Consider the following 23,600-nt stretch of genomic DNA (forward strand, 5'->3'; position numbering starts at 1 on the left):
GAGGGAAGAAGGAGGAGGGAGGGAGGAATGATAAAAGAAAGAAAGATTCAGCACTCCTCACAATTTGAAGACTTGGCAGGATCTGGAGACAGTCACTTAAAGGCATAGTTTCAGTAAAATGGTATCATGGGGACTGTCCCTAACTCCAGTGTGACTCCTAGGACCAGGACACACAGAGAGGAAAGATGTAAGAAGATACAGGAAGAGGATGGCCACCTTCAAGGCAAGGAGAGAGACAGGCCCTGCTGACACCTGGATCGTGGCCTCAAAGACATCAGACTATTAGAAAATAAACTTCTGTCATGTGGGCCAATAAGGTCCACAGTATTTTCCACAGATGCCCAGAAGAGACGATGCTCTTTCTGGCTCCTTCCTCCCCACCCCCATGCCTACACCATGGCGCCCACTCTCCCAAGTTCAGCTCCTCCCTCTACTTTCTGTAGTCAATTTTTTCACTCATGAAGTCACAGGTGACTTCAGTGCTCACCTGTGGAAGGACATTCTGCTTGTCTTCAGGGTGGGTTACTAGAGCTGAAGCTTCTGGTAAGAGTCCTGGACTTAGTTTGGCACAAATGTGACTTTCCCTTCTCCCCTCCTTCCTCCTCTTTCTCTCCTCCCTTCTCTCAGTCCACAGTTTCATCCCCGCCTTTTCTTCTCCATTTCTCTCCTCCTGCCTCCTCTTTAAAGTCCTTCTTCCTCTTCCTCTTTCCCAATTCCCCTGAGGTAGATAGAATTTCCCAGGGAACAGAGGACTAAAGTCACCTGAATTTTCCCATCGTCCATAGCTCAATGTCAAGTTCCTCTCTGGGTCCGTGTTGGTGCCCATCTCCCTTTGCTCACAGCTGTAGGCAGCATCTCTAATGTCTGCCCTACCACATGTACCTACCTCATAAAACGTGTGCCTCTGACTCCCACACACACGGTGGTGGTTGCTGGGGCCTTATTCCCAATGTCTTCCTTCAGTCACTTCTGGGTAAAGCCCTTGCCCAGTGACCACTGTTCCTAATGGGATCCTGCTGTCAGCATGCAAGGCTTATTCTCCTCTTCCTTTCTCGGGAGGCTTCAGGTCCCGTTAGCATAAGCTAACATGGGTTTCTTCCCATTGATTGCAGGGGTCTGGACGGTATCAGTCCTAGGCTGCAAGAGCCATATTATGGACTGATGCCTTTAGGGCTGTGTTCGGAATAGCCCCAGAGTCCAACCCTGATTGGGGAGTGTGGATCAGGGAAGTCCTGGTTACCCAGTGTTCAGGACAAGACAGAGACATCTTGTCATTCAGGAGGGCTCTCAGTCCATACTGGAGACACTGATTTACTCAAGCATCCTCTTAAATAGCTTTCCAAAAGCGGGGTACTGGCAGAAGGCATGTATTATCATTTATTTGGGCTGACTAGGAAACACTTCCTTTAACCCTAGAGATGGTCCTAGAATGTGCATACACAAGCCCTCAGACTTTCTGTAAAGGCATATCTCACCAATCTTCAGACACATCCCACTAGCCCTCATAATAGGCATGTGGCCTAGGTTTATTGTTACACAAACTAGAAGCCATTCTCCACTGTGGCCAGGCCATCCCGAGGTAACCAGCTGACACCTAAAAGACAATAGGAGATTCAGCTCCTGGAACCTATACCTGAAATATTATATTCGTGCCCTAACACTTGACCAATGTATAGTGTATTCATTTTCTGAGGTTCAGTGGATTTCATTGACCAAAGAAACAAAAGAAAGTTATCATTCTACCTCATATGGGAGACGCTCAACTTCCCGAGGCTGACTTGAGACCCTAACCTCCACATGTTTTTCTAATTGAATCTCCTCTGGAGTCAGTGGGGACAGGGGCTGCTTGGAGGGACACTGACTCGGGAGCTCAGTGTGCAGACTTAGGGCTCTGGACACCTTCAGAGTTTCCAGGGAACCTCATGGGCAGGCCCTTAGAGATGCCTCCTTTCAGCACCACACTGCCTCTGAGGCGGTGGCACCTGGCCTGAAGATAAATGTCTCAATGAGGGCTCAGGAGAACCCTGGAGTGTCACTGGCATGGCTAAGGTATGAGGCTCCTCCTACCACAATCTGGATTTGACACACGTCTCGGCCCCTCCTTCCACTGTTCCCTGGAACCCCTGGCATCCAGGATGCAGGCGGCATGCCAGGCTTTGTGGCAGCTGTGCAGCAGCTGCTCGCTGTTCCCCAGCCTGGAATGCCCACTTGCTAGCCTCTGCCAACCCAAACCAGCCGGGAGCCAAGATGCACCATGTGCCCAGCTCTTTCAGCAAGTCTGCAGGACCGCGGAGCCACAAGCACTTCCTACTGTGAGTACTCCAGAAACTCAGGAGATCAATGCTCAGAGGCTGCACAGCACCCAGGGTTGCAGACCCTCGTGCCTGCCTGGGCCTTGGCCAGTGGGTTGCTTACTTTCCTTTTGCTGTGGTAAAATACCACGGCCAGGGAAAGTTATAGGGTACAGAGTCCGTCACGGGAAGGGAAGCTTGTCGGCAGGCTTGGTGACTGGAGCAAGAGGCTGAGAGCTCACATCTTGGGCGGCAGACATGAAGCCCAAGAGCAAAGTCAACATTGTATGACTCTTTAAATCCTCCAGGTCTTCAAACGCCCCAGACTGTGGGCTGCGTTTCTTTGTGGTACTGGCCTCTGTAAGAGACAGGGTAAACTGATGCCTGCCTGGCCATGAGGAGGGTGTGCCCAGCCTCAGTAAGTAGCAACAGCTTGGGTTGCTTCTTGTCACACAGAACTGAGACACAGAAAAAACCACTCCCTTCAGTTTAGTATTGCTGAAAGATGAGAGAGACAGCATGCAAGTCCTTTTCTTTTACCAGAAAGGGGAAAATAACTGTTTGGGGTGTGTGTGTGTGTGTGTGTGTGTGTGTGTGTGTGCGTGCACGCGCGTGCATGTGTGTATTCACACATGTGCAATGATGGAAGCCAAAAGTCAACCTCTGGTGTCCATCTCAGATTGGGGACAGGGTCTATGACAGGATGGAGAAGGACCCAGGAGACAAGTTTCTCGGCATGTCTTGGGGGCACTATCTAGGCTATGTTCATTGAGGTGGGAGGGTAGTACCATTCCGTGGGCACGGGTCAAAACAAACCGTTTCTCCCTCAAGTTGTGTCTGCTGTGTTTTGTCACAGCAACAAGAAAGGCAATTAACACAAGGTCTCGCACTGAGCCTGGAACTCACAACTTAAGCTAGACTGGGTGACCAATGAGCCCCAGGGATCCACCTGGCATCACCTCCTCCATGTTGAGATTTAGAACTCATGCCATCATGAGTGACTTTTTATATTGAACTGGGGGCTCGAACTTAGGTCCTCATGCTTGCTTATCAAGCACCTTATCAACTGATCTACTCATTCAGCCCCACCCTTTTCTCATAATGAGCATCTATTGAGTGCCTGTTGCATGCAATACATGGTCAACCCACAGAAGCATAGAGATTCTATAGGACAGCCATCTCACACCCATCTCAGATCATTGTGGCTAGAACCCGGACCCCAAGGCACAGAATGAATATTGAATGAAGACCCGGATGACCCCAAAGCTGCGGTCACTAAAGGGATAGGATGGGCCTCCAGACAAGAAAGTTGGATGTGAAAGTTCATGGGTTCTGTACATCTGTCCGTCACAGAGGCACTGTGGGTACAGGAGGTGGGGGTGTGGGCTCCAGCGTGAGAGGCACTGAGATCAGAGGACACAACGGAGGCTAGCTTCCATCTTGATCCAGCACAGGGGTCACAGAATGCTTCCAGACACCCTCAGAGACTCCACAGTGCTGGAAGCAGGAGCCTAAGACCCTGCAGGAGCCGGGAAAGGGGTCTCTGCTGGAGTTCGGACGCCTTTGCATTTGGTGTTCAAGTGTAGACCAGCTGCGTCTGCTGGCCACACAAGGGAAAAGCTGACTACAGGGGCATTTCTGCCATCTCATTTCAGCATCTCCTCCTTGACATGTCCTTACTGGAACAAACCAGCCGTGATGGGGATGTCCTTCTGTACATATGTTTCTCTTATTGGTTGATGAATAAAACACTGTTGGGCCAATGGCCAATGAGGCAGGAAGATAGGCGGAACTAAGAGAGGAGGAAAAGTCTGGGAAAGGTAGGCAGAGGAGCCCGCCAGAACCGCCGTGATGTAGCAGGTAAAGGAGCTGCAGGTCCGGCATTCTCCAGTAAGCCAAGACCACGTGGAACTATATAGATTAGTAGTCGTGGGTTAAAAAAATTTTTTTTGGTTTTTATGAGACAGGGTTTCTCTGTATTGTTTCGGAGGCTATCGGTCCAGCCCGGCCTCGAACTCACAGAGATCCGCCTGCCTCTGCCTCCCGAGTGCTGGGATTAAAGGTGTGCCCCACCACCGCCCGGCCGTTGTGGGTTAAAAATTAAGACAGAGCCAACCAATAAGAAGCCCTAGTCACTGGCCAACAATTTTATAATTAATATAGCATCTGTGCATTCATTTGGGGCTCAAGGCCCGTGGTACCTGCCAGGCCAGAAAGCTACGTTACACAGCAGGACTGTAGATTTTACGTGGTGACCAGTGATGAAAGAAAGAAACTGGAGGTCCCGCCTCGCACAACAGACAACCTCAGGGAAGGGACCTGACCCCAGCAGCTGGCAACAGTAGCTGAGCCTCTATGATAAGAACAAAGAAGATGAATACCAACCATTGCTCATTCTCTACCAGGTACTGAGGACCAACTGAGCGTCAGGACCCTGGAGGCAAACATTACCCTTTGTTTGGTTAAGTAACCTAGGCTACCGTACCAAGGCCCTTGCTTTTCTCTGTTTTCTCCTCTTGCGAGTAGTGAATCTAGGGTTCCCCTATTTGTGGCCAGACTCTAGCAAGTCAACCTCAGCTAAATGACCCAGCAGCAGAGAGGGGGGATGAGAAATACCACTGGGGAGGCAGGAGATTGAGCATGATAGAAGAAGAGTTACCATGCTGCTATTAGCATCTAGTAAAACCTCGAGCCCAGAGCTCCCTGCATGGCTTCTCCGTTGTCCCTTGGGTCACAGGAAAGGAGGTGGCACCTGGGCCTAACAGAGCTCATCCCATCCACTGCCACTTACTGTGGCTGACTAGATGAGCAGGTCACCATTGCGTATGCTGAACAGCCAGCCCGGGCCTGCATAGACCTGGCCCTCTGCCACTTACTCGCAAGCGGTGTGGGCTCCCAACATGTTCATGGGATGAATTAAATGACAAACAAACAGGCTGCGAGCAGATCTGATGCAGATGTCAGCCTCGGGGCCTCTGGGTACCTGGTCCCGAGACTGGGGCTGGAGTCTTCCATGCATCTGGCCCTAGTCAGACCGGCTTCACTGCCTGGTGGAGCAAGGCTGTTCTCTGACCCTACTCTGGAAGCCCTTCCCCATCCCCCCTTTGGAATCTATTTATTATTTACAGCTGCTCCAGGAGATCTGCCAGGACACCTCCTGCAAGATTACGGCTCCTGCTGGTTCAGTGAGCCTGCCAGAGATAAAATAGAAAGCAGAGCTTTGAAAGGAACAAGGGGACAGCCAAAAGCAGTCCTTCTATGACCTGTGCATGTTTGGCAAGCTGGGTGTGGGACACAGGAATGCCCTAGGCCAGACCCCCACCTTGGGAGTCTTACCAGGACAGGGGCCAAGAAGATAGAGAACATTCGATAGCACTTGCTCTGTGTTAAACTTGCCTACAACACCCCCACATACACAATGCATCATCACCACCATCATCACCGCCATCCTCATCACCACTATCCTCATCATCACTTCCTCAGCGCCAGGAGCCGCAGGAAGGAAGCGAGAGCACAGAGAACTCCCGTGAGTTCTCCAAGGCCACACAGCTGAAAGTGTCCCGGGGCAGGAATTCAGCCCAGTGCTCTTCAGGTAGCACTGGTCGGTCCATCAATCTCACGGGAGCAGCACCGGCTGTGATGACAGCCAGAGAGCCAGTCCTGAATTCCAAGTCGTGAGAGACTCCTAAAAGGTGAGAGGCTCTCCGGGCCTGCCTTGGGGTACTGACGGTATAGCAAGGCCAATCGCTAGGGAATAAGACGGGGTGAGACCTGAAAGTCAAGCATGGGGGATACTGAGGCAGCCGTCAGGAGCCGCATACTAGGACCAGGCTGTTGGAGAACGTAGTAGGAGGAGAAGTTGAAGGAAACTGTGACACCTGCCATTCACTTGGGTCAAAGGCCCACCTATGCCCAGGGCTTGGTTCCAGAACTTATACTCAGGAAACTGCTCCCTGTTCACACTTAAATGCTTGCCAGATATCTGTTCTCTGGGCCTCAGTTTCCCCAAAGATAAGAGTGTTTCAGTGAGCACTTCTAAAGAAACAGCTGCTGGGGAGTTGATGGAGGCCCGGGACAGTCAGTTACCGCAGCTGGAGGGCACAGAGATGGCTGATCCTAGGGATGGGGAGCTGAGTCAGAGGGGGCAGAGACGGCCAGCCCATGGGAAGAGAGCCGAGAGACAGAAGGGGGCCTTCCCGCCCTCCCTCCGTCACCCTGACCCCTCGCAAAGCCCCACACTGTGTCCAGCATCCCCACATCCAGCCTGCACCCTCCGGCTTCCCCCCTCCTGCCCTGAGAGCCTGAGCCCTCTGGAGCATGGAGGATGCTGGGTGAGAATTCACCCCCCCCATGTGGAATCAGTCCCGGGACTTTCCCTTTAAGAACTGTCAGAGCAGGCAGGGAGGCTGGCCAAGCTGGGCTGGAGGTGGGGACAGAGGGAAGAAAAAGAGAGAGGGAGAGAAGCAGGAAAAGTTTTTTTAGAGGGAAACGCAGGGCTAGTCTGTTGGCCTGACGTCAGATGAGGCTTTCATAACCCCCCGGGGGGTGCCGAGGAAGGCTCTCTGCCGCTCTCCGATGGGCCAGCCCAGTCCTGGCCCAGCTCCCCCGAGAGGCATCTGCATTCTCTGGGCTGAAAGGTAGCTCCTGTGCCACTGACTTCCAGGCATGAGGTGTCTCCCGCCCTGGACGCTGGCAGCTGTGGCAGTCCTGGTGGCGGGCAACGTCCTGGCCACGGTGAGTCCTGCCTGGAAAGGATCAGCAGCAAGGGGACCTGACCCCTTGCTGCCTGGTGCTGAGGCCAAGGGACTGGGGGTCAAGGCAAGATGGATTGGGATGGCGGAGAGAGAGGGGAGAGGGCTGCTGGGATGAGAAGAAGCTGGTGGGGACAGGAGTGGGGACAGGGGTAGCAGTCTCAAGACAGCCAGCCTGCTTTCCTCTGTTTCATACAGGGCACTGGGGATCAGCACCCGGGACCGGCTGGGTGATCTGGGGTGGATCACTCACCCATTCAGAACAGCATAGGATGAGGGGGTTGTTGGGGGGCATCCAGAGCCTGAGAGTGTGAAAACCCCAGGACTCTGGGCATCCGAACACCCAGGGGGAGAGGTACTGGGAAACCCCAGGAAAAGCCAGGAAGGGGCATGCCTGCTTTCGGCAAATTCCTGCTGAGCAAGCCGCGCTTCCTTCGTTTGGGTGTTTTCGAGCTGCACTGGTCACCACCTGGAGGTCCTGTGACCCTCCGTGGTTTGCCCAGCGAGTGTGTCCCAGAAGGCACCTGCAGGGTTCTCTCCCACCTGGGTGCAGAGGGAGGTTCAGAGGTCTGCACCCTCAAGAACCAGGGAGGGAGACACGTGGCAAGTGGGCAGGCCGCCGGAGCAGAGCCGGGCGGCTGGGCAAGAGGACAGGCAGCTGGGAGATGGGCGGCTGGGCAGGCTGGGCAGGCTGGGCAGAGGTGAGGCAGCCTGGGGCAGCAGGGTGAGCTGCTGGGTAGCTGCGGAGTGGGAGCCCCGAGCCAAGAGACATGGGAGCTGTGACGTTGTTGTCATGGAATCACACCGAGGATTTTTAGTGTGGGGGGTGACCACCATGCCTATTCAAGGTCAGGGTTCAGCTACCTGCCTTTGAGTATTGCAGCTCAGAACTAGGCCTGGCTGGGACTGGATCATAGCACCTTGAGGTGTTGCAGGCAGAGAAGGAACCTGTCCAGTTTGCACCCAAGTCCTCCATCTCTTGCACGGTGGTTGCTGGTGCCAGCATCTAACCCTACAAAAAAAATCCCAGCGTAGCCAGAAAGAAACAGAGGTTTGGAGTGACTTGGGACTTACCCGGGGTCACAGTCAGACCTTTGGTGTCACATCCTCGGCAGTCAGTCCTCCCAGAATTTCCTAGTCTGGAGCCCAGGAAGGAAAGAACTAGGCCTGCCTGGGCCTCGGATGGGACTGGGTACAAGCCTGCAGGTGGCTGGGCCTGGGAGGGCCGGGTGTGGATGGAGAATTGGTAAGACGGCAGTCAGAGTCAGGGTGAGGGGACGAGGGAAGCTCGTGACAAGTTCTGCGTGGCCGACTGGGGCATGTTCACTTGCCACTTGGGCTGCTGCGGCCGGAGGACAGTGGGGGCAGAGTTGTTTTCGGTGGATCCCAGCAGAGAGATCCAGAGTCTGGAAGGAGCGGGCAGAAGCAGGGAAGGAGAGCGCTTCCAACAAAAGCTCCCGGGCTACCCACCCCATCCTCCTAGGGTACTCGAGGCCTCTTCATACCAAGGTCTGGATTCCCAGGGTGTCCTCACAACCCCTGTCCCCTGGCACAGGACGGCAAAGAGCTGGGCCCTGCCCAGAATCCAGTGCCTGGCCTCGTGGCCAAATTCCACACATGGCATCCTCCAGAACGAATACAGAAAGGGAGTTCAAATCCAGCAAGGGGTCAGGGGCCCCATGGAAAGAATGACACTCACTGGCCATATGGAAGGGAAAGTATGTGGGAAGTGACGATTGCCAAGAAGACTCTGAGGAAGTGGGCTGGGCGGCAGCCGCCGTCTGATGTGCAGGCAGCACGGTGGGCCATTGGCAGGAGCGGGAGGCCAGCTGGGGAGGGGACATCATAAGTCGGGGAGGCAAATCCTGAGCTCAGATCCAAGCCCAGTACGGAACGTACGGCAGTGCTGGGGTTGACACTCGGCGCGAATAGCAGTTTATGTCATTTCTTTCCTTTGTCTTGCAAGCGTTAAGTGCCCACCTCTAAGAGGAAGCTGGCAGAGTATGTGAGCCTGCACAGGGACCGTGTACCTGGTAACACCCACCCATGTGTCATGCCCGTGTGGAGAGAACAGACTTGACTCAGTACAACCAACATCTATTGATGCTCAGCGTCGTCTGAAATCCCTGTCATAATAATAAGAAAAGGTAACCATCCCTCTTTGCAGATGCCAAAACTGAAGCTCAGAGAGGTTAGGTAAACTTCCCAAGGCCACACAGCTAATAGTCCATGGACGTGACATTTGAACCCAGGAGGAGCAGCATTCTTCAGTGAAGTCTTATGCTGCTCTGAGTCCTTGCAGAGAAACTGAATACATACAGGCCAGACCCCAAAAATAGTTAGCAGGTTGGTGAGGCTGCAGGCTGGAGAAATCCACTCGCGTGCTGGAGTGAGAGAGGACAAGGCAATGTCTTCCCGGATAAACAGGCTGCCACTGGCTGTGTCTTCTCACCCTGTCCATGTGTGGGCTGTGCACACAATTGTGTTGGCGGGGGGCAGAGGTAAGGGAAAGAGCTCATTGTTTGGGAAGGGAATGCAAATTCATTCTCTGTTCCCAAGAACCCATTACAGAATGCCAGGGACCTGGGCATGGGATGAAATCTTTCTTCTAAATGAGAAAGCAGCAGGGCCCAGTCTCCACAAACCTAGGCACAGTGCAGCCCTGTGAATCAACAGCTCTGCCCATCCCCATCCACCCACCCCTGATCGGAGCCCTGTGGGTGCCTTTAAGTCCCCGCCTGGCTCAAGCCCACCTCGGGGCTTGTCAGGGAGCTACTGAACGCTACTGACAGTCAGTTTGACACCCGGAGTATGGCATTTGTCCAGAGATGGGTCTCAGAAGGGCTGCCCCGTCCTAGCCTGGACAGACTTGTGCCCCACGTATGTGCTGGGCAGACCTCTGGTCCAAACACACACAACACACAGGCAGGGTTTAGGGACAGCTCCCTCTAGGACGACTGAACAGGTAACTGCCAAGGGTGCTTGGGACCTGGTGCAGACACCAACTCTAAAACCTGCTGTGATGTCCCACTGTCTCCCCACAAGACCCACCCCAGAACGGCTCCACTGAGAGCAGGGGAGGAGTCACAGTCATGACTTGGCCACCACAGTCATAGAAGCCATGCAGTGTCTCAGAGTTACACTTTGGCATGTGAGCTCTTATGGTCAGCATACTACGGACACCCCATTCGCCAGCCGCAGGAAGAGGCCCACTCAGTTCTGGCATGTAGCTTTAGCCTCCGTGGAGACCCACACATTGGAGCACTGCCCACCGAGAAGACAGAGTGCTACAGTCCAGACCCTCACGGCCCTTTGCAGCCTCTGGGCCCCTGGAGCCGTGATGAGTGTTCCGTTGGATTGCAGAGCTCAGTGGAGACAATGCAGGGTTAGCAGACTCTAATTCCTACCCTCACCCTTGTTGACAGTGTTTTGAGTTCAACAAAACACACAATGGACACCAATTTCTCTTGCTTCTGATTCCTTCTGATGTAACTACTAGAAAATTCTGTCTGTGTCTGGCAAACGGACTCAAAAGTACAGTGTTTGGTGAGGAAGGATCCTTTGGGAGGGTTCTGAGTTGGGCATTGTCCCTTTAAAGGGGAAAGTGTCCCTTTAAATGTTCACACTAGACTCCAGGGATGGTGGGAGGGTGGAAGAGAGAGACGGAAGGCATAGAGAGCATAGACACACACACACACACACACACACACACACACACACACACACACACACACAGGGCCTGCCCATCGTCCCAGCCGCTGTGCTGGATCCCAGGCGTACAGGCCCAGGTTTCAGGCAGGCACTAAGGGGACTGAGCGCACTATCATACCGCGCATGTGCAGAGCAGGGCAGGGTCTGCTCTCCAGGGCTCTGTGCAGCGAACCTTCTAAAGGCTGTTAGCCAGGTCTCCCGCCCTGGGAGCGAGGTCAGTGAGCACACCAGGGCTCTGTGCAAGAGAGGAAATCTGGTGAGCCCCCGCCGCCGCTACCGCGGTAATGCAGGTAACGGCGGTGACAGGGATGGGCTGGCACTGGTGTCGTGATGATGGTGAGGTCGTGACGGCAGAGGTCGTTAAGATGAACGATGGTGGTGGATTAAGGTGTTGATGGCACTTACGGTGATGGCAGAGATGGTGGTGATAATGGTCATGGTGATGGTAACACCGAGGATGCCTGTAGGGTTGTGTGTGTGTCTCAAAAAAGAAAAGACCTGCGTGGGTTCTGCGTTAGATTCCTGAGAAAGCAAGGCGCCTGCCTGGGAGATGGTTTCCTGATAACTCAAGTTTGCTTTGGACTTTCAAACAGTGGATGTGGTGAACCATCCTCTGCTCCCACACCGATATCCTGACACTCATCAGCCAGTGAGCCCCTTTCCCCTCCTCTACCTCCCTCCTCTTCTCCAAACACTCAAAGGAGGAGGCTGGAGGGAGGAGGAAACCAGGCCTCTGAAAGGGGATAATGGGCATTCCAGGGATGAGATTTGATCTCAGCCCGCCCACCAGTCTGGATCCTGAGACAAGTCCAGGCGATGATGATTCCACTGTTGCAGATCTGCTGGGGGCAGGGGGTGGGGAGGGCAGAGGCAAGGCTCTAAGGGCTCCTCCAGGGACTGCCTCTAGTCTATGAATGAGGAGGAGGAAAGTGGGCTGTTAGCCTCCCCAGGGCTAGAGAGTTTGGGGGGATGGGTGGGGATCTCACAGGATAAAGGAATACTTAAGAAAGCTGAATTAACCCTGTCCTTGGTAGAATGGTAGACTCGCTGAATAGCTGTGTGACACTAGACCCACCGCTTCCCTCCTTAAGTTCACTTTTCTCATCTTGAAAGCGAGCAGAGGTTGGACTTGACTCTTAGACTTGCTTCATACCGAAGCTGCTTAGAAGCCTCACGTTCATGCCTGGGCTGGGGCCACCACTGAACAAGCTACACTGGCTAATCTTCATGGATGTGGGGGCAGGGAGTGGGAGGTTGGGGGGGTGCTGCCTTCCTGCAGAGAGCTGCTAATCTTGCTGCCAAAACCGATGTGTCCCTGTTCCAAGAAGTCCCGTTGGTCCTTGTTCCTCTCTCCAGGTCCCAGGGCTGTTTCTCCAGTCTTAGTCTTGTTTGCAAACCCACCGCTATTCCCTGTCATCCTGACCGACCACAGCTATCCCGGCCTGACCTTGGGGGTGGGGGGAAATCTCACCATCTTGGTAGGCACAACGGGGCCCTTAACCAGCTCTCCCTGCCCATCCATGTTTCTGAGACTCACCCTTCATGACTCCCTTGTCCACTTTAAAAACCATTTCCTGAGTCATTTCCCCGTCCTCCATTCTCCATACCTCCCCTGGCTATTATTCCATCCCAGCCTGTCCGTCCCATGCCATGAGGGGCACTTACTCGGGACACCTCCAAGAAACCGTTCTCACGTCTCCCAAGTAGAGCTACGGACATCGCGATAGAGCATACCCTTGTCGAGTGGAAGGGATCACATCACCCAACTGGCCCCACCTTACGGAAGACACCCTGTGCTCCACAGAGCTCAACACCTCTTAATTCCCATCCCTGAGCCACCCCGACCCCTCAACCCTGGGCTTTGCACACAGGCCTGGCTCGTGTTAGGTTCCTTCCTGAACTGGAATGCCACCTACTGGTCTGTTGTGGGCTATTCTGGTACACTGTAGGTGTTGGGGGGCAACTTCGCTGTGACTCGTGAAGCCAGGCCAGGCCTGGTGGGGGCAGGGCACATTGTGTATGGGGAGGGTGGACAGAAAGGGGCCACCAAGGACCTTTCTAAAGTGGAGGTGGCTTGCTGGGGAGGGGCGTGGAATGTTGAAAGAGGACCTGACCCACTAGCTAAGAGGCCCAGGAAACAATTAGAGCCTCCAGACGTGGTACCAAATCAAGAGTATTGAACTTAGCAACCCACCTGCCTCCGCCTCCGAGTGCTGGGATCAAAGATGTGTGCCACCGCTGCCCGGTTTCATTGTGACGCTTCTTCAAGCTGCTGGAAGAAACCACCTCTGGCCTCAGCACAGAAGCCCTGAGGTGGCCGTAGGCAGGCTGTGGCTGCCCTTGCTCTTCCCTTGGTCATTTTCACTCTTGTCTCCTCAGAAGGAAGGGACTAGAGCTTGTGTGAGCATGTATCACTGTACCTGCAGGTTAGTAGAAGCTCTGAGTACGCTGTCCTTTGTGTTTGACACTAGGTACTGATATACATCCCAGGCTAGCCTAGAGAACTCCAGGCTAGCCTAAAACTCACGATCCTTCTGTTTCTGCCTCTCAATAGCTGTGTTCCCAGTACCGTTTGCCTTGCCTCTGTGTACATCTGAAGGATAAATAAATATACCAGGTGGTGGTGGTGCACGCCTTTATTCCCAGCACTCGGGAGGCAGAGGCAGGCGGATCTCTGTGAGTTCGAGGCTATGCTGGACCGACAGCCTCCAAAACAATACAGAGAAACCCTGTCTCATAAAAACCAAAAAAAAAAAAAAATGCTTGCTTCTAGTTTGGAAACATCTATATCTCTAGCCCCCTTTATCCTCTCCACACAAAACTGCCTTGTCCCGCTAGAGGCTTCCAAAGTGCAGTGTGTAAAATTGACGGGAAGAAAATGACAGTCTTCCACATTGCTTGTCCTGACCCCTAGCCAGCTGGAGGGAAAACTTGGGACAACTTTGCTCCCTGAGAGCCCTCCTGAATGTGCAACCTGGGGAGTCCAAGGCTTGCTGAGAGGGGAAAGGACCATCCCCTCATGCCTAGCTCAGGCCTGCAAAGCTTGGAGCCAAGGTCCTCCCACACAGTGGTCTAGGGGAACAGATGCCCAAAAGGTCCCAGGAAGCCCCGGGAAAGCGGCACCATCCAAAGGACCAGGAAAGCAACAAGGCAGTGGCAGTCACGGGCTCCTGTAGTGCACGCCACAGCCTGGAGCCAGGCCCACCTGTCTCTCACCTCCCCCAGAGAGTCTCTTTTCAGCCCCTGCTTCTAGCAGGGAAGACTCCCTCCAGATCTCTGGTCATTAGAGTGTGCGCTACCATTCCTGCCTCGACACTGACCCCTGGTGGAACATGTAGGCACAGCATCTCAAAGGCTTTGACCAGGCTCTCCACCTTCCCCTGCTTTTCCTGAGCATCGCCCAAGTGCACCCTGGAACCTGTGGGCACTCAGGAGGTTTCCCCTTGCTGGACTAATGGATGAAGCTATTGTCTCCTCTTCTGGGGCCCTTTGGAACCAAGGATGATCCCTGTTGCATTACAATCCTGTAGTGGTCCATGCATGCTTTGTACCTCCAGGCTCCAGATACTTGATAGAGGCTTAGTGCATAAGTGTGGTGGGAAGGTGAATGAATGAATAAATGAATGAATGAATGAATGAATGAATGAATGAATGGATGGATGAGGATGTGGTGCAATGACAAACCACACATCCATTCATCCAGCAAGGGGAAAGGCCTTGAGTGCCCACACGTTCCAGGGCGCACTCAGGCAATGCTCAGAGAATAGCAGGAGGGTACAGAGCCTGCCTGAAGTCTTCGGAATGCTGTGCCTAGATGCCCCGCCAAGGGTCAGCTAGCAATGACAAATGCATACTCTTGGGGGCACCAGGGTCGGACACGACTCACAGGGCAGCGAAAACTCAAATAAGTTCCTTGGGTTGTCTGAGCCTCTGTTTCTTCCACTGGAAGTTCCTTGGGCTGTCTGAGCCTCTGTTTCTTCCACTGGAAGTTCCTTGGGCTGTCTGAGCCTCTGTTTCTTCCACTGGAAGTTCCTTGGGCTGTCTGAGCCTCCGTTTCTTCCACGGGAGATGGGAATAGCACTTCCCAAGGACTGATGAAGGCCCCTGCCGCTTCCACCCTTTTACAAACGAGGGGAGAGTTCAGATGGATGGCAGTCCCCAGTGCCCAGCCCTGGCAGTGGTGAGGATGGGAGGCTGTCCCCTCACTTCCCTGTATCCTCCCAACCCTGGACCACTCATGTCCTAAGAGACGAGAGACAGGCGGCACTGGGCCCCCTGTCTGGTCCTTTCCGCCCAGAGAGGGCCCCATTGTCTGATCCCATGTCCCTGTTGGACACCTTCATGAAAATGGAGTAATCCCATTGTGTGAAGCCCAGAAGATTGACTTGGTTTCTGACTCGGTCTGGAGGGGTGGACCATGCTGCCCGACCCTTAGTCACTTCTGAGCTGTATCGCTAATGCGTGTGCAGGCTTTTCCCACAGTGCCGGACACGCCTTCTCAACGCCAATCAGCTTAGGCATTCCTGTAAGTTCAGAGACTTCCCTGCCTACCCACTGCTTTTATCCTAAAGTGTGGGACTCTTAGGGACATGGCCACTAAGCTACTTTCAGGCACTCTAGCAAGCTCTCAAGGGCTATGATAATTTCTATCCATCACTTAACAGTTTTTTGCCCTGGAGGGTGAAAGAAAGATGGCTGTCCCACAGCTATGTCTGGTGGCTCTGTCTGTGTAGGACTCTTTGAGGCACTTTATGCTGTATGTGAAGTATAGGCTTCGAAGAACCAGTGGTAAAGCAGGAAGCTGGCCCGAGGCTCTGCCCTCTCCCTAGCTCCCACCCATTGTTCTCAAACCATTGTTCATACCCTCTTAGGAATCACAAGGGTATGAGCCAACTCAGGCTCTAGGCTTGCCTGTCTAGAAGAACCCAGAGAGTTCAGTTTGGGATCAGTGCATCTGGGTGGGTGGTGGCTGCATTCAGAACCAGCCAGAACAGCCTTGCTGTCCATTCTTCTCCCTAGCTGCCCAAGTTTGGGTCTCTGGGGACAGTGATTGGTCATCAGTGTACTCTGTTATCAAGGTGACTCTTCTGGTGGACAGGAAGTCCATGAAGTTCCGTCGGGCTTTGCTTCTGCTAAAGAACCCTGAGTAGGGAGCGGAGAGGCTCTCAGAGAGGCGAGCATGGTAGCCTGCAGCCGTGGAGCAGGGTAGGCCAGCTATGACTGAGCATGTGCTGTGCACTCTGTCCCCGAGGCCTCTTGGACAAGGCCACTTTCTCTTTGTCCTGCATCTGCAGGGCCTGGTGCCAGAAGCACATTGTAAAAAAAAAAGAGTTTTATGTGAGCAACTTCAATTTGGAAAGGCCAAGCCTTTGTATTTTTATTGGTTTTTCCTGTCTGTCCTTCGTAGCCAGAATTCTCCTTACTTGCTGGTTTCTTGTCCTCTTTCTCCCTTAAGAGTAGCCCGGGGCCCCGGGGCGTTGTGTCTGCACAGACGCGTCTGCCTACTTTCAGGATAGGCGTATTGACCCTGCAGTGTTCGAGAGGATGACAGCCAGGGCTCTCTGGGAAGAGGGCAGGGATCACGCTCAGAAAAGCAGGGACAGGATCCCAGGAAAAACACAAGCTCAGGGAGAGGATCCAGGCAGTGTCCCCCAAAAGGAGGGTGCCTCTGGAGGGCCTTAAAGAGGACAAATGGCTGTTCCTACCTTTGGGCCACCAGGAAATTCTCCATGTGCCCACACGGCACACAGGGCCTGCTCCCAGACCATTTGAGGCTGAGCTGTGCAAGCCGTTGGGCTTACCTGACACCTGTCGCCTCCACGGGATGGTGGTGGCCTTGCTGGTTTATTCTACAGGACAAAGGCCCCTGTAGACCAATCCTCCTGGTTGGCTTACTGTAAGGGCAGATGAGTTCGTTGCTTAAAAGTGTGTGTGTCGGGGGGGGTGCTGGCTCTGCAGTTATGACCACTTGCTCCTCTTCCAGAGACCCAGAGTTTGGTTCCCAGAATCCATGTCCACTGGCTCACAATTCCCTGTGACTCTCGCTCCAGGGGAGCTGATACCCTCTTCCGGTCTCCATGGGCATCTGCACGCACATGGGATACACACAGATACGGACACAGACAGACATATAGACACGGACACACACATTCCTGAAGTAAGGCGTTCCTGTTCACTTCTACCTCCACACACGGCCCGGCACCCAGCACAAAGTAAAAGCTAGAGCTGTGCTGAGTCAGCAAATGAAATGATTCGAGTGGATAATGTCACTGCAACATTGATCGCCTTGTTGCAATTCTCATGCACACATCACCGCTGGGCATGTGTTGGTGAGGGGACTCTATGCAATGCTGCTTCCTCCAAGCCCATCACAGGGCCCAACACACAGTAGGTGGTGCCCGTCACAGGGTCCAGCACATAGTAGGTGTTCAGTAAGAATTATTAGCCAAAGGGCCAGTCTGCATTTCTGTCTGAACTGTCTCTCCGCAAGGCAGAAGTCCCCAGCCAATCATCTGTGTGTCCCTGTGTGCAGCAGAGTGTAGTTCAGCGGAGGTATGAGCTAACGGCTGGTCTACAGTCCCACACCCCAGATAATCCTGGGGTGCAGAGGGTTGGGCCTTGGGCTTCTTGCTTGGGGGGGGGGTAACTGGAAGTATTGCTGCCACTAGGTGGCGCCAACAGCCAAGACTTGGTTGAAAGTAAGTTTTGCCTGGCCAGACACTGCCCAGTGCATCCCATAAGCCTGGGAAGGCCTTCCTACCTTCCCCACCCAGATGCCAGGCCGGGGTGTGGGGAGTGGGACGCTCCAGGCAGGTACCTAGAAAGAAGCGCCTGCCTTCCGGGATTGCTTACGCGAGATGAACGGAGGGGGCTGATGGTGACCCCATACAGTCTGCACACCGGATGTACCATGAGCTGGACAGGCGTCGAGAAATGCGCTCTGGGTGTCTCTCCTGCGCCCGGTGCCTCTACGCGCACTAGACCTTCGACGTCATAGTGGCTCTCAAAGAGGCGTTCTTGTACCACAGGCTTCCAGGAAGCTGGGGGTATGTGCACACAGCCGTCCGGAAACATCCCTATCTAACCCTCTCGGACTCCCAAACTTGATGCTGAGAGGAGAAACTCATTCCAAGCATGACGTCATGAGTATCGGGTGGCCCCACAGCACATTCACCCAGAGCTCCACCCCCGCCCCCACTCAACACCTGAAGAGCCTGCTATGCCTGTCATGTTGCATTCAGGCAGAGAAACAAAGACCTCACGGAGAAGCCACTGTGTCTGTCCCCAACAAGGCAGTCGGTCGCTCCACGCACTTTGCAAGCATCTAGCGACTGAGGGTTCAGAGTGTCCCAGCGGGCCATAGAGAGCAACCACAGGGAAGGGCACGGAAGATGCCTTGAGGCGGGGAAAGGATGCTCTAGGCTGGACCCTAAGCTGAACCTGGACGTGGTGTGGCCGGGCCTTAAGTCGAGGCTACAGGTGACACAGGCCCACCACCGCTGCCTTGCTGGCCCTCAGAGTCCTCCTTTCTCTCCGTACCTGTGCACTTGTGGCATTTCAGGTCCAGATTCTGCCGGTCAGACTAACGCAGCAGCTCATCTCTGGTCCTCTTAGCCAGAGCTATTCCTGCCCCAAGCTGCAGAGAGCTTCTTCCCACTTTCCACAGCAACCACAGTCTTATTCTATGATCCGTAACTCTTAATGCTTGTCTCTTCATGTGTTGCATGAGCTTCAAGTACAGGACCAACTAAGTGTTATCTTCAAGTGTCTAAAACATAAAGAAGGCTACATGCGAACATCTGTAGAATGGCTGAAACAGGCCAAAAAAAAAAAAAACCACACACACAGGGTGCAGGTGTCTCAGTCCCCTCTGGTGCAGGGCAAGGAACCCAGATGGGGCCTGGGTGGGCAGGAGACGGGATTACAGACATGCAAGCATCTTGAAGATCTTGTGCTTGAACGCAGCAAGTCCCAGGCCAGTGAGAGACCCTGTCTCAAAAAACAAGGTGTGCAACACCTTAGGCAAAGAGCTGAGAATGTCATCTGGCCTACACACACACACACACACACACACACACACACACACACCACCACCACCACCACCACCACCACCACAGATGCACATACATGCAATGGCATACACACATCCATGCATTCATGCACACACACACATGTCAACACGCATGCACATACACTACACTGTATCAGACTCTACCAGGCACAGAAGACTCATCAGAGGAAGAGCTTGGAGCTGCAGAAGGCAGCAGTAGCTGTGGGTTGTGAGCAACAGAACTTATCAGCTACCCACATCCCGGCTCCCCCTTCTGGAACTCAATGTAGCCACGCATACCGCTGGGGCTATTGAGGCACCGAGGGAAGAAGGAAGCCAAGACAGGCTAGGGTGAATGCCAGGTGCCAGAACCTCACAGGCTGGGAATTGTTTTGGCTTCTCTGAACTTTGAGCTCCTTAATCTTACTGGCTTTATTGAAAGAAACAGATGTTTGTCTATTGATCGTATGGAAGTTAATTGTGAAATCATTCTAAACTCAATGAACATGGAAAGGCAATTGCAGCCATTTGGAATCCCTGGACTCAACAACCCATTTTCATGTCTCCCCTTCCTCCACAGGTCGTCTCTCCAGCCCCCACAGCCATGACTTTCACTCCAGTGCCGCTGGAGGACGCAACTGCACGCCCTGAGTTCTGCAAGTGGCCGTGTGAGTGTCCGCAGTCCCCACCTCACTGCCCACTGGGCGTGAGCCTTATCACCGATGGCTGTGAGTGCTGTAAGATCTGTGCCCAGCAGCTCGGGGACAACTGTACAGAGGCTGCTGTCTGTGACCCACACCGGGGTCTCTACTGCGACTACAGTGGGGACCGGCCGAGGTACGCAATAGGAGTGTGTGCACGTAAGTGAGACCCTCCGTATCCTCCCACTGTCCCCACTCCAGCCCAAGGACACCCACAGTCCTTCACCTAACCAGGCTTAGCTTGGTAGGAAGCATACGCCAGCCCAATCCAGTTAGAAGCCACAGGATGGGTCATCCTGGGGAGAGAGCAATAACTGCATGACTCTTGTCCCGAAGGTCTCATTGTGTCTCGCTCTCTTCCTATTAGACACAATTTTACCTGAGCGAAGAAATTCTGCCAAGAAATATCCAACCCTGATTTAGTTCTCTCAGTAGATACAACTCTTCAATAGATGCCCAACAGCCTTTTAGACGGCACTGAATCACTGCCGTAGTTCAGATATTTTGATTACCCTTTAAATTAAAATGTTTAATAATATGCATAGGAAAAGCCAGTGACCAGGAAATAATGAAAATGGCAGTCAACGTTTCCTGCTATCCATGCTTTTCCAGCGACCACCATTACTTTTAATTCTATTTTTCTAGTTATCACTACACAGCAATGTCTTCTACTATATCTCGATTGGTTTGCTACACTAATTTTGGATCATTTATTAATTTCCCTACATGGTAGTTGAGGGCTTAGCTCCCCGACGCTGTCAGATACCTTTGTCATCTTCCAAATGTCCTTGTTCTGATTTTTATCTGTATAATCATGACTTTTTTATGTTCTGACTATGTTCGCTGGAACCTAAGTAGTATACACGTTTGAATTCTCCCTTTCTGTAGTGCCTTCTGCTCTTGCTGGGGTTTCTAACTGCCGTTGCTTTTCTTCGATGATTTTGGTGTGCCTAGCATCCTTGTGTTTGGAGGAAGGCTGTTGTTTATTCTTCATGTGCTCCATCCCATGTCCCCTGTCCTCGGCACTGCTCCTGGAGACCATGTTTCTAGGCTTCGTGCTTCTCTCTCATGCCTGTGTCCTTAGTCTGAAGTCTCTGAGCACCGCTTGCCAAATGACACTGCGAGCCAGCAGGATGATGTGCAGCAGCCCAACACACCTGAAACGTCCCTCACCATCTCATAGACACGGGAACTCTTCTCCCATTAGTACTGGATCAAGAGCCCTCCATAACTTTAGCCCACTATCTGTTCATATACAGTAGGGTACCTCTTCTGTGCCGTACACCTCAGATTCCTGGGAGGACTGTTGAGAAGACTGCACACAACCCAAGTCGGTAAACGCTGTCTGCGCCCCTGGCTCCTCTGCGGCAACTTTCTTTCTTGTCTTGTCCTGTTTCTTAATTCGTTTACATTTGTATCTTTGGCTTTCCAAGTACATACTCCTGCTTCCCCCATCTCTCCTGTTCATCTCCTCCTGCTGGAATGTGTTATTAATGCCACGAAACATGCTCAAAGAAGACAGGCATCATAACCTACACGTAATTACCCAGTGCACTGATTGAAACTGTGTTTCCTGAATATCAGCCGGGCCCTGGTTAAATAAACCCTTGAGTCACAGGTGATGTCTGCTTGCTGGCGCTCAAGACTGACATCAGAAATAGTCATCTGCCTTTTCCCAACACCCAGGGAGACCTGGGCAGCTTCCCTGTGCTGGGATCACCCATGAGACCACACGTGCGGCCAATATTTCCTCTCCTGGCTAACAGCTGTCTTTGAGGTCATTTGGAAGGTGATTATACTAATCTCCAAACCCATAATGGGATCTTGCACGCCAGGCCTTGCCCCCTTATGGACATTGTCTCATGGACCCAGAGGTTGTCTTCCCCCGTTACCACGCCATGCCCACCCCACCCTCACAGCTTCCAATTGCAGGACTCACCCCCAATGCTACAGTCCCTCGGCTCCCTGCCACCAGGAACCTTGATGCGGTTCCCGTCCATTTGCTTGGCAAAAAAAAAACCACCCTGACCTAAGGAAGGATTCAATACATTTTTGCATTTCCTGTGACGTCCCTGGCCATGTGGAGTTGCAGACATTGAAATAGATAGACTTAAGCAGGAATTGCAAGGACTCAAAATGTCCCAGCCCACTGTTAATTGAGTAAAGGAGACCCCCCCCCCCGGAGCTCTGACCTTTCCGACTCCAACACTTAACTCTTTCATCCAGGTGCATCCTTACCCGTGAGCCTCACCACAAGCAGTCACACAGACACACATCAGTTGCACTGTGTACACACACATGCCCATGCCTGCACACACACACACACATTTCACACGTAAACATGTGCACACATATACACAATTCACTGGTGTACCCCTAAGCATTTCCCCAGAAACGTGACATAATGTCAGGATCCATGAGTTCCCCAAAACAAGAAGCACGGCAGGGCCTGAAAGTGCAGAGAGGCGGTGAGAAAAGAGAGTCTCTCAGACAGGTATCAAGTCAGCACACGGCCAGCTTAGCTCACGGTGGCCCCCAGGCTGGGCTAAACCTGTCTGGAGATTTGTGGAGAATTAGGCTAAGGCAAGGCAAATGCAAAACAAGCAATCAGAATGCTGCCACACAGGTCCCGGGGAGCTCAGAAGAGACGTCGGCATGCCGGTAAGCGCCAGTTCGGGCTGTCAGTGGTCACCTTCCCGGGCCACTGAGGTCAAGCAGGACAGTGAGTCTAGTCTTGCCTGGACTGCCCAGCTGTCAGGAGGAATCTAGGCTCGTGTGTGATTGGTAAACACTAGAGCTACCTTCAAAGAAACGTTTAAAGTTGTGTCTAGGCCAACTTAAACACGGCAGTGGGCACAGTGCCCTCTGCTTCAGAAGGTTCCGCTATTTAGGCCCAAACACCACCCCGATGCAACTAGAAGAGGCACCAGGGCAAAAAGGTCTGGCGAAGGGAACGTGGTGTTTCCAGGCAGATGGGCTTGGGCTTTCAGTCCCTGTTCTGCCTCCAGCTTGGGCCACACAGCTGAGTGTCTTCAGTAGATCCACCTGGTGCACGGAGGGGAAAACAGGAGGGTGGCAACTGTGGCTTTTGCTTACGTCTGAAAAATCATCTCAGCCCTGTCCTCCGTCATCCTCGGTAAGGGGAAGGTCTTCTTCCAGGACCACCCAACCTTGCATTGCTAAAGGAGGGGTTGGAAAACAGCACGGTGCTTGGGACTAGACAGCCAAAGATGGAATTCCATTGCTACTGCTTAAGTACTCCTGGGATGTCAGACAAACTCCCAGACCTCTTAACCCTCACTGTCCTTAGTAAGGACATAGTGATGAAGGGGGAGAGCCTCTGTGGGAAGTTAGGCTGCCACACGCTTAGATACAGTAGGAATCCAGTGCAGGTCGGGGGACCTGGCACGCGAGTGCCTCTATCCACCCATCGCATCAGCCCGCTAACCCGGGACAACGTGAAGGTTGAGGCTACGGGACCCAAGCCTCGTTCTTACCCCAGCCACAGACGATGAGGGCTTGCCGGTCCCGGTGAAGGAGCATGGTGGCTTTGCTGCCGCAAGCCTTTTAGCTCTAAGAAGGCTGTCCATGTCTCACCTGAACTTTCAAGTGAGGTCACAGGAGAGCTGGCTCTTTCCCCTCGCCCAAAACCAGTCCCCCATGAAGGGAGAAAGGCTTATGGTACCCGAAGAGGAGTCTGACCTCTGCTGGTGGGGAACGCATGGTCATCACACACTCTGACCTCCCTTGGTCTACGTGGGACAGGTTTATCAGCTGCCCCGCTAGTCAGCCTACAGAGAGAGAACTTTCTGGGCACAATAGTACTTGAACTTTGCTGCACACTGGACACTCCTGGGAGACTTTAAAGAATACCAAGTCTGCAGAAAGCATTGCTACAGTTTCTAGGGCTGTCTCACGTTATGTAGCCTGGGTATCAGCATTTTCAAAGGTTTTTCTGTGAGTTCCTTTGAGCTGATGGAAGGATTGCTTTTCCAAGGACTCCAGATCCCTGAACTGACATCTTTACACACACACACACACATACACACACACAAAAGTAGAGACTCACACGCTCATGCACACATCTGCCTACACA

The 23,600-nt window shown here is 53.1% G+C and overlaps 1 protein-coding gene across 5 annotated transcripts in view; it reads left to right on the forward strand.

Annotated features, from left to right (window-relative positions):
• The first annotated feature begins 6,754 nt into the window (after nucleotides 1-6,754).
• The window catches only part of Ccn4 (cellular communication network factor 4), a 28,303-nt gene continuing 11,457 nt past the window's right edge, over nucleotides 6,755-23,600 (forward strand). For 2 of the 5 annotated variants that reach the window (XM_040730473.1, XM_040730477.1), the window contains exons 1-2: nucleotides 6,757-7,025; nucleotides 19,384-19,663. In XM_040730473.1, the coding sequence (XP_040586407.1) occupies nucleotides 6,957-7,025; nucleotides 19,384-19,663 (349 nt within the window). In that variant the 5' untranslated portion in view covers nucleotides 6,757-6,956. Of the gene's footprint in view, nucleotides 7,026-9,008; nucleotides 9,190-19,383; nucleotides 19,664-23,600 lie in introns of those variants that run through there. The other 3 variants (XM_040730475.1, XM_040730474.1, XM_040730478.1) reach the window with 3 other exon arrangements.

The sequence above is a fragment of the Mesocricetus auratus genome, unplaced genomic scaffold, assembly GCF_017639785.1.
Source record: "Mesocricetus auratus isolate SY011 unplaced genomic scaffold, BCM_Maur_2.0 Super-Scaffold_100023, whole genome shotgun sequence".
In the NCBI taxonomy this organism is placed as follows: domain Eukaryota; kingdom Metazoa; phylum Chordata; class Mammalia; order Rodentia; family Cricetidae; genus Mesocricetus; species Mesocricetus auratus.